The sequence below is a fragment of the Betta splendens genome, chromosome 5 (assembly GCF_900634795.4).
Source record: "Betta splendens chromosome 5, fBetSpl5.4, whole genome shotgun sequence".
Classification (NCBI taxonomy): domain Eukaryota; kingdom Metazoa; phylum Chordata; class Actinopteri; order Anabantiformes; family Osphronemidae; genus Betta; species Betta splendens.
Window position 1 is genome coordinate 9,338,890 of NC_040885.2, and position 16,307 is coordinate 9,355,196.

Genomic DNA, 16,307 nt, shown 5'->3' on the forward strand with positions numbered 1-16,307 from the left:
CGAAACCGAAAAATTTAAACAGTGCTGGCGCCTACATACTTCACAGGTGATATGAAGTAGAACATTTTACAGCTTATATTACAGTAGAGAAACATTTACAGGACTTTCATCCAACCTCTGTCTATTTTAAAAGAAATATTTCATATGTATTGCATTTTTTCCTTCATACTAATTCAAATTTAAGTCCACCAAAATTAGTTTTGTTTAAATATTTGTACTCTTTGCAGCTTTTATACAGTAAAAGAGTTAAAATGAAACAAAATGCACTTCAGAGTTGTCCACCAGGTTTACTTGAAGCTTCTACTCAAAAAAGTGAATGAAGTGTGTAGTAATTAGCGCCTCTATTCATAGACATCCACTTTCAGGGTTGAAACGCTGAACTTGTAGTGCTTCTCTGCACCAAGAGGACTCCAGACATTTGGGAACAAACATTTTTATTTTATACTGCAAACTGCACATTTTAATTATATTATTTACCCAAAAGGAGCAGAAAAAGGTCATATACCCGTGGCAAATAAATCTAAGTCCAACACAATATTTTCATCCTAAACCATGAAGGAAAAATCCACCCTAAAACAAAATCTACATTCCTTTAATGTCGGACAGTTCATTCTTGCTTTGTGAAAACAAAGTCTCTCCCAAAACCAGGAACGGATCCAGGGCTAATTTTTTTCCTCCGCAGACAGCGCAAAAGGAACACCTGACTTCATCTCCAAGCCAGTGATGTTTTAAGGGGTATGGGCAAATATTTAGGTGCAAACCTTTGCACATTTTGGAACAACACGCTGAGACATACAGCCATGGCTCTGTTTGTTTAAACTGAACAGCGTATTATCACAGGATATATAAAGTCAGTTCTTCTGGGATTTTTTTCTCCAAGAAGGCATTTTATCAAATAATTTCTAAGCTCAAATATAGCTCAGGTGAAAACTGAACCTCAGTTAATCTGTTCAGTTATTGCTTAGATAAATAATTATTCTGCAAGAGAAAGTTTCACATTGTTCAGTTGCATGTAAAAAACAGTTCTAAAATGTTGTCAAATTGACGTTTTTTGGTTGAAAAATCCCTGCCCTGTTAGTTCTTGAAACATGTTGCTTTGTTTTTTTTGTTTTTGTTTTTTTACATCTGCATCAGGTCTTGGAACGTTTCGAAAACAATTAGTTGATTGGCTAAAAACAAAAAACAGCCATGTGACGAGAACGGTGACAGAAGTCTTTTGCAAATCTGGGGGGAGAAAAGGAAAATAGCACCATCTTCACTAAGGGCAAGCCAGAAGGTAAAGAGGGAGAGGCACAGGCCACACAGTTCAGGTGTGCACTTAAGTGCTGCAGCTTGCAACTGGACTACTGATCCTTCAGAGTCACATTTTAGCCTTCATTCTCCTCTCGTAGCTGTCGTAGTCTGGCTGTGTGCAACTTATGCAAACATAGTCCTCCCTCTCTGCCCGTTCAGCAGATATTCCCACACAGATCTGGTGGAACCACTGGTTGCAGCTGCCATCGCACTGGACCCAGTTTACCTGAATAGTCAGCAATAATAAATAAAATAAACAAATTAGTTGGAAATCAAAAAGGTCACTGATGTGAGCATATTAATAATCTAGCTAAACGAACCTCATCGCCCTCTGGCTCTCTGCACCATGGTGCAGCACACAGCGAGAAGTCCTCCTCTGAGTCTGACTGAGCAGGGTCGGAAACTGTATGTGTAGGAGAAGACGACGTCCTCTTGGCCTCTTCACTCCTTTCTTTGTTTTTCTTGGACTTCTTGCGACACTTCTTGGGCTTGTCACTGTGCTGAGAGTCTGAGCTATCTTTACGTCGCTTGGTCCTTTTGCTCTGAACGCTCGCTTCCTTTTTGACACCAGAACCTCCAATCTGCATGAAGAATTCAATATAACATTAAACATATAAACTAGTACTAACTACATATAAACGTTGAGAAAATGTTTCACAAGTAATAAACTTTGCTGTAACTACCTTGCTGTGGCTGGGGCTCCCTCTTGGAGACTGTTGGTCCTGTTCGATGTTGTTCCCACAGGGAGGACTCTGTGAGGGGAGGGGGGCCAGTTTGTACAGCACGTATCTGTACAGCTGCTCAGTCTCAGGCAAAGTGACTTGTAGCAAAAATCCCTCAACCATCAACTCCTCCAGCTCAGCACTCAGCTCTGTAACAAATAGGAGAGAATCAAACTGAGGTTGGATGGAAGCAGTGCAAAGACATAAAATGTATTTAGATTCAATACTGACCCTGGAGTGGAACAGACTGGTGCTCTGTGTAAAATGAACCATTTTTTTCCTGAGTCAGATGTGATGATATCCTGTGTCCAACTCTCCCCTGCAATGATCAACAATAAACTTTAGTAAACCTGACAAACCTATAAAAGCAAACAGAACATTTAACAGGAAGTCACAGCAGCAAAGCAAATCAACGTACTAATGTGTAATACATATAGGCACTGACCATCTTTGACACCTTCTCCAGGACTCCCTCTGTGCAGGCCTGCTGAACTCTGTGCTGCCATCGCACCGTTCTCTCGATGAGGAAGCGCAGGGCATCTCCTTCTGGCAGGCGAACGCGAATCCTCTGGAGCGAAGCCAGCAGGGGCAGGACCTTGTCTAGGGGAGGTTTTCTCGAGCGCAGACAAAGGGGGCATAGCCAGGCTTGGCCGTGCTCAAGGCCGGTGGTCGTTTCCACACAGCTTGAGTGGAAGATTTCTCGACACAGCTCACACTGCACCATGGCACCAGATGGGGCCTTTTGGCAAACACAAGCACTAAGTGCACAACAGTCTTCAGCAGAGAGGAACTTGGATTCATTTGAAGCGCGCAGAGCCAACAAGATCTCCATCTCCCTGTGGCGTACATCGGCAAGTGTGGTCATCTGTGACAAGAAGGGAGGAGAAAAAAAAAAATCAGCTACATTATCAATCACTGTAATTAGTTTAAAGTGTCAGACATCACCACACAGTGTGGTGAATCCATTACATGCCAAGTGATAAATGAATCTTCCTGCTCACTATGCAAGGAAACACTGAGACTTATTCAGAACTAGAAGTTATAGGCAACACTTTCTATAAATAACATGAGAAAATGATTATTCTATCCCTCTCTTTGGTGTATTTAAAAGTCAATCATACTTATGAAAAAAAAAAAAAAAAAAAAAAGAATTCAATGCCACTCACTGCGGAGGCAGAGTCTTTGCTCTCAGAGAGAGCTCTCTCCACATCACAAACAGACTCCAGTTTTGTTGAAACCTTTTTACTGATCTGAGGGGACTCTCTCCCTTTCTTAGATCGTGATTTCTGGTGTCCGTTCCCTATGTCACATCTTGGGCAGAGGACCTAAAAAACAAAAGCGCACGCACACATTATTTTTGGTTCAACAGATGGATGCCACATGAAAACATAAATATCATGTCATGATTTACCTCAAGAAGTGAGAAGGGGGAGTTTTTCAGTAGGAATGTCTTTGCTGCACTCTCCTTCCAGATCTGAATGTCACTGACAAGAGCCTCTAATCGACTCAGATGCTCAAGCCTTACTGGGATGCCCTCCGCTCTGAGAACCAGCTCAGAGAGGTTGTCCAGCACAGGAATACGTCCCCCAATCTGAAAACACACGAGGTTCATAACTCACGGCATCTCTGATCAGATGTCAAGCTCTAGAACGTTCAGCTGGGCCTCAGCTAGAGTGTATTCTACCTGGAGTGATTCGGCTTCATGCAGCCATTTTTTGGCCTTGGTGACGATGTCCTTCAGCTGCAGGCAGTTGGGCAGATAAGCAGGGATGTTTTCTACTTCTTGTAGAGCGGCGTCGAGTGTTTCCAAGTTTTGATATGGTCTGTGAGGGAACACGAGTTTTAGTTCACATCAACAAATTAGATTTTACAATGTCCAAACAGAAAGCCACAAATTAAATCAGTGTATTTTCACATTGTACATGCAACAAGAATATTAGTTAAAAAAAAAAAAGCTGAATCACTCTAACTATTACTATTATACTATATTACTATACTATATACTATATTATACATTATACTACTATTCACATTTTACCACATTATAATACTATAGACTGAGTACATGAATGTGTGTAATGGATAATTTTCACATTTGTGATACATAAACCCCATTTCTAAATTAGTTTATATACATACTACATGTAGAACTAATTCTATATTGGAGGAATTTGGTTTTCAACCAAACCACACATACAGAACTGACTCAAATAAAAAAGTTGCAGAAACTAAAAGTTAGGAGACAGACGTCGGCCCATACCTGGCCTCCATGAGGCTGAGCACCTTCTCCTCCCACTGCTCTGACACCGTCAACAGCTCCTGCAGACGTGCCATGGCTCTTTCCACAGAGCTGTGTGGAGCCAGTCCCACTCCCTGGTCTATTAGCCTCCTCATGGTATCCAGACAGAGGCTGTCCGGTCGGCTGCTGGCTTGCTGCACAGCCTCCAGCCAGCGAGCCTGCTCGAGCCTCTCTCTTAGCAGGAGCAGCTGTGGCAGCTCCACGTCCAGTCCCAGACTCACATCCAGGAGGTCCTGCAGCTCTAGTGCACTGGGAGACTCATCAGAGAGTAGCCGTTCACTGCGCTGCTGGAAGTCATCCACCCGGGTCAACAAGTCCTGAAGAGTATGTAGAACTATAATTAGGACTAAACCTAAACCAACTTAGAAACTTCATACACATGCTGAACGTGTGTTTAAAGTTGAATAAAACCAAAACACATGCACAAATCTAATGCAAGCGCACCAACCTTCAGTAAAGGAGCCTGTCGGATGTTACATGGCAGGTTGTCCAGCTGTTGGACAAAACACCTTAGCTCCTGCACTGTCAATTCATTCTGGTTTTGAGACTTTCCTCCCCCAGAACGATATCTAAATCAAAGGAAAACTGCTTAACAGAAGTCACCTCACATCACAATATACAAAAAAACAAGCAAATAAGTTGAGTCTAAGAGAGAACAAGCCTGAGTCGAGTAGTTTTTGTGTTATGGTCTTGATTAATTGTTAAACAACCATTTTCACAGTGCTTGAAAACAAGTTTATGGTGTAGTACCTTGTCTGCCTCTTCCCGTTAAGAAGCTGTTGTGCCATCACAGCAACTTTATCAGCCTCTGCAGTGACTGTTCGTAGCTGATCCAGGAGGCTGGTTTTTGGGAAGGTTTTTGGCTCTGCCTGCTCCACCAGGTTGTGAAGTTCTTCCAACCCTGCTCAAAATAAATAGAAAAAAAAAAGTAGTGAAGCAGCAATTGCGTGAAATGCAGTAATATAGAATATATATAGATTTTTTCCTGACCCCTTTTTTTAGTTCCTTTGTTCTCAAGGATCTCCTGAACGCTAGAGAGCCAGTCTTTATAGGAGTCTGCACGCAGCTTTACTGTTACCATGGTTGGGTACAACGTTTCCAGTGTGAACTTGTAACTGTAGGAAAATACAAAAACAGAATTCAAATTATTCTTGGAAAAAAAAGCCTTTAATGATGCTGCTAATATTTTATGATATTAAAAAATTCAGATTGACAGCCGTTTGGCTGCTGAAAACTCACTTGAGCATAAGGCTGCTGTAAGGGCAGGAACATAGGTTCTGGGCGTGGTACAGACAGACCATCTTGTTGGGGCTGCAGGCACAGGTGATCCCTGACAGGTAGCAGGTGGTTCGACACTTGACGCACTGTCGATCCTCGTCTGGGAGCATCTCATAATCAACCTGGCGTGATTGCACCACACCCTGGGGATATAAAGTCACAGTCGTTAGAGCTGCAGGGGAGACAAAGGAGCCTCATGTGACATCTGTGCAGACAAAGAATATCATCTCATCTAAATCTTTAATTATGATAACCATCAAAAAGAAAAAAAATATATAATTTTTCCCCGATGTATTCTGTAGAGCGCATCATTAAGAACAAAGCAGCTCTACCATCTAGGTCCCATATGAGCTAATACAACAAACCGAAAAATACACAAGCTTCCAGAACGTTTAGAGAATCACCTCTCTGCAACAGACGCACAAACTTTATGCCATCATGGTTTTAATTAATAAAGGGCTTACCATTTTCTTTACTTTCTGTCTCAGGTCCTCCTCTTCTTGTATCATGATGGTCATTTCCTTGTAAACGGCTGTTGACAGGTCGATATCCAGCATGTCCGCTCTAAAGGCCATGTTACAAACCATCTCATCGTGGGAGAAGACACAGTATCTGCTCAGCTCGCGGTAATGTTCCACACAGCTACGACCAATGGGCATCTGCAGAAAAACAAAGATATGCAAATTAAACAGGCGAAGAAACAAAAAGACTTTGTCCTTAAAGTGCCATTTTTAGATCAAAGCCATTTCTCACCCAGTCTAATGTACAGAAGTTGACCGCTTCAGCAAAGTTGAAACCCTGATTAAAGCCACTGTGGTAAGCCCTGGGAAAAGTGATGACAAACTCGCCTGCACACTGGTTGGTGCGATAAATCTAAGAAAGAGCATAAAAAGGTCTAGCATCATCACAACCAAGTTATTATGTTTAATGTCATTTTTACAGGCTGAACGTGTTACCGGGACACCGTTGTTCATCAGTGTGTTGGGATTCATGATGGTGACCAGCTGGTGAAGGAGGTCGGGCTGGGACTCGAACAGCTCAGGGGCCAGTTTTTTCATGACTGACTCAAGATGCTCTGCAGCATAACCAGGAGCCCCATACCACGTCTTCGGCTCGCCCCTGCGCATACAGTCAGAGCCTTTAGTTTTACAATCTCCTATAGTACAAATTATGCTTCCACGCAGACACACACACACACACGATGGATTATTAGGTCTGTACCAGAGTGGACATAAAGCTTATGACGATGATGTCAGTCCCCTCCCCCCACACGTGGGCAAACCATAGAACAGTTTAATGGGATAAAGGACCTCCTGTGACACTTTGTAGTGCACTTAACACTGATCAGTCACTGGCTGAATGTGCTGCTATGTCCTGTTAGCACAGCATGTAGTAGGTTGCAAAAAACTGACTAGACCAAGTATAAAATAGTGTTCAGAGGGTAGATTTTACCAGTGAAGATAGTTAATAGAGTAGCTCCAGTGGTCTTCAATATGCCAGCAGAAGGACGAGAAGCACATGCCCACGTAGAGCCAGGGTAACTTCATCCCACAGATGTCGGCCGTAACGTGAGTCAGCACAGAGGCGTCCAGCACCGGCATGTTGTTCAGGTTCCAGCCGCTGCTCAGGTAATGCTGCAGGTCACAGACAGGTCTCAACTCTCACTCTAATAAAGCCCTGGGAACTGCAAAAGGTTTGCATCTTTTTAAATTTAGTTAGTTCACTTAAAGTACCTCGTCCTCGGGACAAACTTCAAAATGGCCGTTTTTCACTGGGAAACCACTCCCAAACTCCTTAGAAGCAATGTCTGCTCCATACTCGACAGTAACATCCTCCTCGATGGTGCTGACCAGTCGCCAAAACTCCTTCTCCACCAATTCGGTTGGAACCATCTAAAATAAACAAAACAGATGTTTAAAATGGTGTTAAAACTGCCATACACGTCAGAATCTGTCTCTCAAACCTTTGATGCTAAACTAAAGCTCAAACCACTGACTAACACTTCACAATACAGACATTAAGCGTAGTCCCCAGGATGTGGATGAGTGCAACAAGGTGAAACGACATCTGATAAGACAAAGAGGACTCTCTGATAGTGTGTTATCAAAGCATTCCTTTGTTCCAGGCCAGAGTCATGAAACAGAGCCCCAAGCATCACAAAACCTTTTTGTAATAATAAAGAAAAGGGGGGCAATTTCATGCACTAAAACTTTCTTTTTCTGCATTTTGTTTTTAAGATTTGGTGCCAATAGCAATGAAACTTACTTGTTTTTAAATTTAAGGTTTTTTAAAATGGACAGTAAATACAAACAAAAGGTTGACAGTACAATACTTTTGCAGGGGACTGTATAATTGTTAGATGCATTCATCCATAAAAAAAGACTTGTTCTCATCCCTGTCCTTATGTACTTATCTAGTTATGAAAAATATGTGCATAAAAAAGTGCAAATCCTTTAATATGGGGATAATCAAATGCTTCCAAGAGTTAGAGGGGTGGCTTTGACAGATTCCAATTCTTGGAAACTCTCCACCACTAAACCCTAATAATGAAGAACGGGTTCCAACCCATCACACCTCACCCAGTGTTGCGGACAAAAGGGTAATTATCAAAAACTGATCAACTGGAATAGATAAATTGCCCGTAACAGCTATCGAGAGGCATACTCACATGAACTGGCATGTTGAAATAATCCGATTTGAAGGAGTCAGCCATGTCTCCAAAAGCTTGGAGGGTGTAGCATCTGCTGGCCTGCTCAAAGCCAAACGCGACAGCAGGTTTACCACACTCCTGGAAAAACATAATAAAAAAGACAAATATTAAAATAAACCCTTTCGATCATATTAGTGGATATCAGACAGGGGTTTATTCCCCAGCTCCCAATTAGGAGCGTCTCTGTCAGGCTTCGGCTCCCTGGGGGTAGACGGTGTGCAGCTCACCTGAGCCAGGCACTTGGGGCACCTCCAGTCGCCTTTGGGAACCTCGTGGAGGGGTGGGATCAGACAGAAGATGTGATAACTGTCATCGCAGCCGTCGCACAATAGCAGTCTGTCCTCAGCACTTCCACTGCCACACACCAGGCACATGTACTGGTCCACCTGAATAGTCACAAATACAAGAGCTGCCTTTGTTCTGTGCAGGTATGATGTGTAACAGATAGCTGATGATAATCAGCATCATACAACATGGACAAAATATTCTCATGTAAATCATTATTTCAATACAAACAAATCAACATACTTTATTCCCAGAGGTGTTTATTCCATTTAATACAATTTCCTCTTGTTTTATAGAAATCTCATGTTCAGTGGGCTCTGCTTTTATCTCGGTGATTGCCATTCTCACTGAAAGGCAAGGATGAAAACAATGGAAGTTTAACCCACCTCTAATAAGCTGAACCAATGCATTTTCAGTATCTTAAATCAGTTTTAAACTTTAATGTTCCTACCTGGTTCAGGTTTGGCAACATATGTTCCCATTCTCCTCCTCAGATTGGGACGATTTTCACAAACCTCCCCAGGTTCTGTTTTAATTTTCTGTCAAAGTCAGTGAGAAACAATATGAATTATAAATTTAGGCTGGACCCCACTTGAGTTATAAAGAACATCATAGAGCAGTGAACTAATGTGTGAAATATGTTGTTGACCACTGAAAATGCCAATTATCCACAGTCAGATTAAATTAAAGTCAGCTGGTTCTGCATCAGGGTGGACACAAACAAAAATATATAATGTTCCAGCACTGACTGGTCTGCCTTAGTGCAACTAAGAACAATGAAGAAGAAAGTTCAAACTCACTTCAGATCTCATTCGTTTAGCTCGCCGAGCAATGCTGCAAGTCTCCTGGGGCTGGACAGACTGGCGCTGTGGCAGGTCATGAGGGGTGTACTCCTTATCTTTAGTGTCATTGGTCAAGGTGGCCTTCTGCAAAAAGAGACCATGAGTCATTAGACATTGGTCTAAACGTCGGGTTAAAACAAAGGCCCTGGCTTCAAAAGAATACCCTGGAACTAAAATGCACTGTAATGTTGGCTCATTAGTAGACTGTCAGGATATAATGGAGTCATAGTGAAAACTCTCTCTTTCATAACTGGAAACAGACTTGGCAAAGAATCAGAACAGGAAATCAGGCCCATTAAATTATGGTGCTATTTGACTTTGACTTGTAATGTTGATGTCCTGCCATTACAAGTAGAAAAGATATTGTTAATGTAACTCCAGCCCAGTGTCTGCATGTTTACGACAATAAACAATGATCAACTGTAATGTCTTCAAATAAAAGTCAACTGAACAGAGACCAAGTTCGGCTTGTCCTTCTCGACTGCAAAAAGAAAACAATGTGACGTACAAGCAAATTAGCTCCCGTCTGAAACAGGTTGTACGGGTAGAGGATCCTTTCATAGTGTGCCCGAAGATGAGATCCAATAGCCTTTCCTGGAGCAAAGCCCATCTTGACAGATATCCTTGTCCAGCGTCGCTCTCTACAGACAGCATCAAAGCCTCCTTCTTCGTTCACCAACTGTTGAGATAATGTGCATGTCATTCATGTTCAAGAACTAGTTTGTAGTATGTGTATGAGTTAAGATCATCTTATAAACTTGAATTTGTACCTTATTCAACTGGTAAAGATCCAAAATCTTTCTTTCCACGTGTGGAATTTTCAGAGTGCATCCTTGGAGCTCCCAAAATTTTGCTATTTGATCCAGGAAGTTCAGCTTAACTCTAGTCTGAGCCTAAAAACAAGATTAAGTGTTTATTTATAGAGTATGACAACTACTACTATACAAAGAAATATGAAGCCAGTGCTTTATCAGTGCACAATACAAGAATGAGTGTAATAAATGACTAATGAGTTTCTTTTTTTCCATTTTACTTTTATGGTCATATAAATAATGTACCTCCAGTTCATTAAGCCTCTGTATCCGTGGAGTAAATTTCAGTCTGTCAACGTCGCATGCAAATGGTGGCTGCCATTCCTGAGAGAGGAACAAAAACATTATTGAGGAGAATAGCACCAAATCTTACGTTTCCACTGAAACAAAACAAAAAAAAACATGTGCCTTTTAGGAGCACATCATGTACAATAGGCCAAAAAAAAATTTAGTCTTTTGACTTCAAGTACTCAAAACAAGCCTACAAATGACAGGGTTATTTGTTTTTGTCAACAGATTCCAGGAAGTCATTCTAAAACACTCTGTATCCTGGAAACAATACGTACTGTGAATAAATAGACAGAAAAGCTAAAGTAATGGTTCCTGCATAAATGAAGAGTTCAAGTTCTCCTGCAGAATGTCTACATGCGGAATACAAATTTGTTGATAAAGACAGACAACAACCATAATCATTCAAATTCATCGACTGCAGACACAAAATGTGTTTCTGGAGTGGCTCTATTAGAACCTACACCTCAACCTAATTGAGACGCTCTGGTGTAACCTCCAAGCAATTCACCCCAGAAGTCCTAAGAATATTGCTGAGCTGAAGCAGATCTGTGACAAAGAACAGTATAATGTTCCTCTTGAATCTTGTGCCATTCTAATCCAAAGCTACAGAAAGCACTTGCTTGTTTTATCTCTGCCAACAGGGGTAAAATACTTGTCTAGCTACTACCGTCATCAATGTGAATGTTTAATGGGTGTTTTCAATAAAGACACTAAATATTTATTTATATCACTTCCAAACAGTGCCATTACTCATTGTTATTTATTCCAATTGTATGTGTGGTGTACTTTTAGCTTTTATTTCAACACTATTTGAAAAGCAGCAATTATACTTATATTTCTTTAATCCTTAGCAGGTTATTAATTGGATTTGACAAGAAAATGCTCAGACCATGACAGTATAGATGACCAGAGGGCAGAGTTAACAAGGAGCATCGAACCAAACACACTGATCCTGACTAGACATCCAGAGGATTGCAGTTCTTCCTAAGAACCAAACTACTATTAGAAGGGCACACCTACAGGAAGTCAGTGAAAACATGCCACGGAGCAACATACTGGGTTCTGGCCTAACTTATGACACTGTTGGATTCATTCTGTCTTGAATGATGTCACGTAACACAGTTAAACATCAGCTAAAATTTAGAACAATAAACAACTTTTCGCCAAGATGTGGCTCCACTACACAGCCAACATTAAATTGCTGCCTGTGTTTTTGCGAGTTGACTGCACTAATGTAACCACACGACCTGTCTTAGTCACAAAGCAAAACGTTGTCTTGTCTGATCTGAATGCACTTGCACACTGTACCAAAAACAAACCTACTCATGCTCGACCACACAACTTCCTGAAACATTAGAGAACTGGGTAGCTCAGTATCCTAGTCAACAAGATAATCTCAGTTTGAAGTCAAGAAACGTGCGAGGACTGTTATGAGTTAAAATCATTTACAAAATTAAATGTAGGATGTGAGGCCATGGCTGACAGAAAGCAAACATGAAAATAATATTACACACTGTCGCTGCCATAACGGTACTGCACCCACAACTTCTGCTCTACGCGTTAACTAAGATTTAAAGAGGAGACTAATCTCTTACCACGAAAACCAGATGAATTATCTCAGATCTGTGTTTACATTAATCTTCCTAGGTGTGACTCAAATATTTAATTTGAAAAACAAAAAAACAAAAAAAAAGTTAAGGATGTTTAGCTCACACTGTTAATGTGAAAGAAATCTGTGTAAATAAGTCGGAAATTAAAAAAGTGCCACTTGCTTAAAGTGAATTTGTCATATTAGAATACAGGGTATTTCAACTGAACACAAACAGCCACAGTCAGCAGTCTTTTTATTGTTGACCACATAACATTACAAACAGCACTATTACATAAAAATGTTTTTTTTTACAATTGTGATGAAACATGTAGATTATTGAGACAGCAACAGCCCCATTAATTCTCTCATATGTAGACAAAGCTGGATTAGACCAACTAATGTAACTTCATTGGCATTAGACATGTGTAGAAAACAGCCAGAAACCCCAAAGGGGCAATTTTGAGTTAAACCCTCCCTCCAGTGCAAAACGACAAATGCAAACAGGGTCAGTCTACCATAATCACTGAAAGCTATTTGCATAGGCCCAACAAACATCTCCAGTCAAAATGTGGGCCTTGTGAACCGATGAAGGAAACGCTCGCCACAACCCCCCCCCCCTCACACAAAAACTGACTGAGGAGCAAAGTCTTCTTTTCTTACCCTCCTGGTAAAAGTTAGACAAGAAAAGAACAAGAGAAGCAAACAAGCCGGAGAATTTGGTCACATCCCACGAACACAGGATGTTGCACCGAGCCTTCACCAAACAGGCCTCCAGGACGCCCAATCTAGTCTCTGGTGAACAGACACTGGCACCTAGTCGACCTGCTGCTTCTTCCCTTTTGGTGTGCACTTAAAAGCGTGGCCCTACATTTTTAAAAGCCGTCACCAGGGGTCATAAATATGGCAGTAAATGCAAACAACTTCCACACACGTCTCAAATGCTGTTCAGGCGTCGAAGGCCAGACGATGTGCAGCCAGTCTTGTGCCACTGCCTCCTTTTGTTTAGATGATGGGTGCATTTTCCATCCCATGACCAACAAACACTACAAGCAGTGCCCCACCCACCCGTTTTCATAACACTCAGTCCCTTGTACCCTGACCAGTCACGTTAAAACTCAAACCGGGCCTTTGCTGACGCCTAAATTCTATATATGTGTTTAGGATTGTCACACAGGATTTAAGGATTTTATTATTATTATTATTATTAATATTATTATTATTATATAGATCCATTACGTTATCTCTCAAAGAACTACGTCCTGGTAATATATTTATTTCAGCATAATTTGCCCTTAATTAACACAGATGGATGGACACACCCTTGAATAGTGTTATCTCCCCTTTTCTAACAAAACAAACGAGAAAAAAAAAGTTGGAGCAAGATTCGTTTAAATTCTGATCATTTCTGAAGAAAATAGACACCTGTGTTGTGAAAGACTAATATTTGGCTCCCGTGACGTTACGGAGGTGTGGATTATGGTCACATAATCCTCCAATGAGAAAATGAAAATATTACAAAGACAGCCAATAGTCCGAGCCCTTCGCATAAATAGAACACAACATCTAAAATCTTCGGACGAATAAACGCAGGCTAAAAATCGAGCATAACAGTATTAAGTGAAGTATTACGGGTGAACGTGGCTAAAACCTGAAGCGAACAGTGTCCGTTAAGCTCCGTGTTTCAACGACCCGATCTCTCCATAAACAGTTGGTCACCGAGCACGTACCAGCGCCAGCCACCGTACATGTCACAACTGCAGCTTTGAACGGGCCCGATCGCCCGCAGCCAGTTCAACACACACCGGGCAAACAGGACCAATATTGGCTGGGCTTGACCTTTAAATGGGTGCCGAACCGCAGCGGCACCGTAAATTAGTTTAACGCTTCGTCTCCGTCAGCGCTTTGGTTTCCGCACGTCTCGTCCAGAAACCATTTCGTCCTGCGCCAACGTAAACAATTTCCTTAACATTTGCATACAGGCAAACTTTGGCGTTTGAATTATTTTTAGGAATCGTTCGTCTAAAAGCCGACGGTTATGTTACGCGCACGTCGGCCCGTTCGGAAGGTCGGCGCTCCGCCGGGACGCGGATTTCCTCGTGCGAGGGCTTCTGTCGTTGTTGCGAACACAACACGGTCCGAGCTCAGGCTAGCTGACAATTCAACTCGCAGCCGCAATCCGCCATGTTGAAACCCGTCTAAAAACACAACTTTCCTGCTGAACAATTAACTGCAGCGGAGGCCGGCACGCTCCTCGCAACAACGGGACTGACTGACAAATGTACTAAATACTCACCGGCGGCGGTCGGATCTTGCAGATGCCAGTTTTCTCTGCGATGGGCCGTATTTTACTGATGTACGCAAAAGGGTCGCTGAATTCCTCCCAGCTGGGCTCAAAAACAGGGCACTCCGGAGGAGGAATGAACTCATTTAGCTGAGGTTGACTCATCGTTGCATCTTCGTTATGACTGTAGATGGAAATATTTTTAGACGAGGCTCCTCGCGCTGATAATGCTCGCTGTGAATTTGAGTCTTTCAGTTCATGTCCACTCTCCACTCATTGAACTCAAAAGACGAATTATCTAGTGAGACGAAAGGGTCGGAGCCTGACACCGCACTCTTCCGCCACGAAAAGTAGACACCCACTAATCGTTTGGAGTAGTCACTTTTACACCCAGTCCCACGCAAACACACATAATACTTTCATATCCCACTACTGATTAACTCGATATGTGGCATTCTAATACACAAATAAGAACAAATCGTGCCCCTTTTCACTAGTTTAGTTTTAATGTCTGTAGGACTATGTTCGAGTAAGTGCGTCTCATTTTAGTCTACTGTGATGACGCACAAATATTAAATACAACAGGGTCTCACACAATTAACACTTGTCGGTCCGATACTCTTTTAATGGGTTACAGTTTCTTGGTTCCGTAGTTTTCTCACCTACGGGTGAGTTTGATTCATATACCCCCTTAGCTCACCGGTGCAATAGGTTTATAAAACAAGCAATGGGTTGTACTAGATGTTCCCCACCCCGCTCGGCTGAGCGAAATAATGAACGCGAGTCGGGCGGTATGCGAGACTCTCTAATCTAACACACCCACAATATCAATGCGCGCTGATCGGCACTTCGTTTTTAAATGGTCTAGAGGAGCGCGCTGATTGGTGGACGCCACAGTCATATGTGTAGATTTACTTAGATCGGCCTGGCGAACTGTTCTCCCGTGGCGTGGCCAGAAGCAGCGTGGCGACAGGAAACAGCGTGGGCACGCTTGTAAACAAAACCTGCAGGAGCTATCAGGGACAGAAGGCTAACAACCACGTTTTATTAAACATGTGTCAGTCACTGATCTTTGTCACTGTCACAAGCATCTCTTCTCCTGTGCTGTGAGATGCGGAGGAGGTGGGACCAGAAGCACATCCATTACAGTTTCACATACACATGAACAGGAGGCGAATCTTAACCTGAATATTACAATATTGCGCAATAAAAATAAACTTTCCTAATTTATAATCACACTGGTAGAAGCATAGAGACTAAGGGGCAGAAAGACAGCAATCTTTCAAGAATAGGAGATTAGATTAGACTAGCGAATAAAAGGCACATATTTAAGATTAGTTTAACCCAAATAACAAATTCAAAGCCATCCACAATGAACTGAAAGAATCTTGTAAATATCTTCTGAGATCCACCTTGCAGGTAGTAAACTCTTTATCAATATGTGGATTACCCAGTAGACAGTTGGTCTACACTGACAAGTTTAGATTACAACCATTCCTTTCTACAAACACAGTGACATCCAACATGCTAACTGTCAGGTGATGCAGATTATATTAAAACTACAAATTCATTCCCTGGATCTTAAGGACAACCCCACAGTTCTTAGTAACATTTCATTTTTCGACTATTACTCTCAGTACTGGATAATTTTAGAATATGTAACAATGTCAAACATTGTGAAAACACAGCAATCAGTAATAATGTCATCAGTGGCATCTGATGATCTGACAGTGGCACCATCTGATCCAACACTCCAAAAACAAAGGTGTCCATTTTACAACAAACAGGAATCCCATAATATTTAGGCAAATGCAAGGCTACTATTTAGGAATGATGTAAATTATCGAACATTGCTGGCAAACATCAAATACCCAAACATAAAAAAACTAAAGACATTAAAGGA

The 16,307-nt window shown here is 41.8% G+C and overlaps 1 protein-coding gene across 1 annotated transcript; it reads right to left on the reverse strand.

Moving 5' to 3' along the window:
* Window positions 1–417: 417 nt before the first annotated feature.
* On the reverse strand, window positions 418–14,716 carry kdm5ba (lysine (K)-specific demethylase 5Ba). The gene is made up of 27 exons (XM_029151593.3): window positions 14,417–14,716; window positions 10,488–10,565; window positions 10,200–10,322; window positions 9,938–10,108; window positions 9,388–9,513; window positions 9,039–9,126; window positions 8,831–8,934; window positions 8,530–8,688; window positions 8,261–8,380; window positions 7,326–7,484; window positions 7,045–7,226; window positions 6,549–6,711; window positions 6,346–6,465; window positions 6,057–6,251; window positions 5,554–5,735; window positions 5,305–5,429; window positions 5,065–5,215; window positions 4,763–4,883; window positions 4,276–4,631; window positions 3,700–3,838; window positions 3,427–3,606; window positions 3,182–3,340; window positions 2,461–2,880; window positions 2,247–2,334; window positions 1,977–2,164; window positions 1,614–1,874; window positions 418–1,519 (listed from the first exon to the last, which is right to left on the reverse strand). The coding sequence occupies exons 1-27, from the start codon at window positions 14,567–14,569 to the stop codon at window positions 1,361–1,363; spliced, it is 4,470 nt and encodes a 1,489-aa protein (XP_029007426.1). The 5' UTR covers window positions 14,570–14,716; the 3' UTR covers window positions 418–1,360.
* Between the last annotated feature and the right edge of the window lie 1,591 nt (window positions 14,717–16,307).

What these genes read in the sequence shown, in the direction of transcription:
- kdm5ba (XM_029151593.3), bottom strand. Translation starts at nt 14,569, where the DNA reads ATGAGTCAACCTCAGCTAAATGAGTTCATTCCTCCTCCGGAGTGCCCT. An exon ending in CTCAGCCTCATGGAGGCCAG is followed by an intron (nt 3,839 to 4,275) that starts GTATGGGCCGAC and finishes GTTCCCTCACAG; the next exon opens with ACCATATCAAAACTTGGAAA. An exon ending in ATGAAGCCGAATCACTCCAG is followed by an intron (nt 3,607 to 3,699) that starts GTAGAATACACT and finishes GTGTGTTTTCAG; the next exon opens with ATTGGGGGACGTATTCCTGT.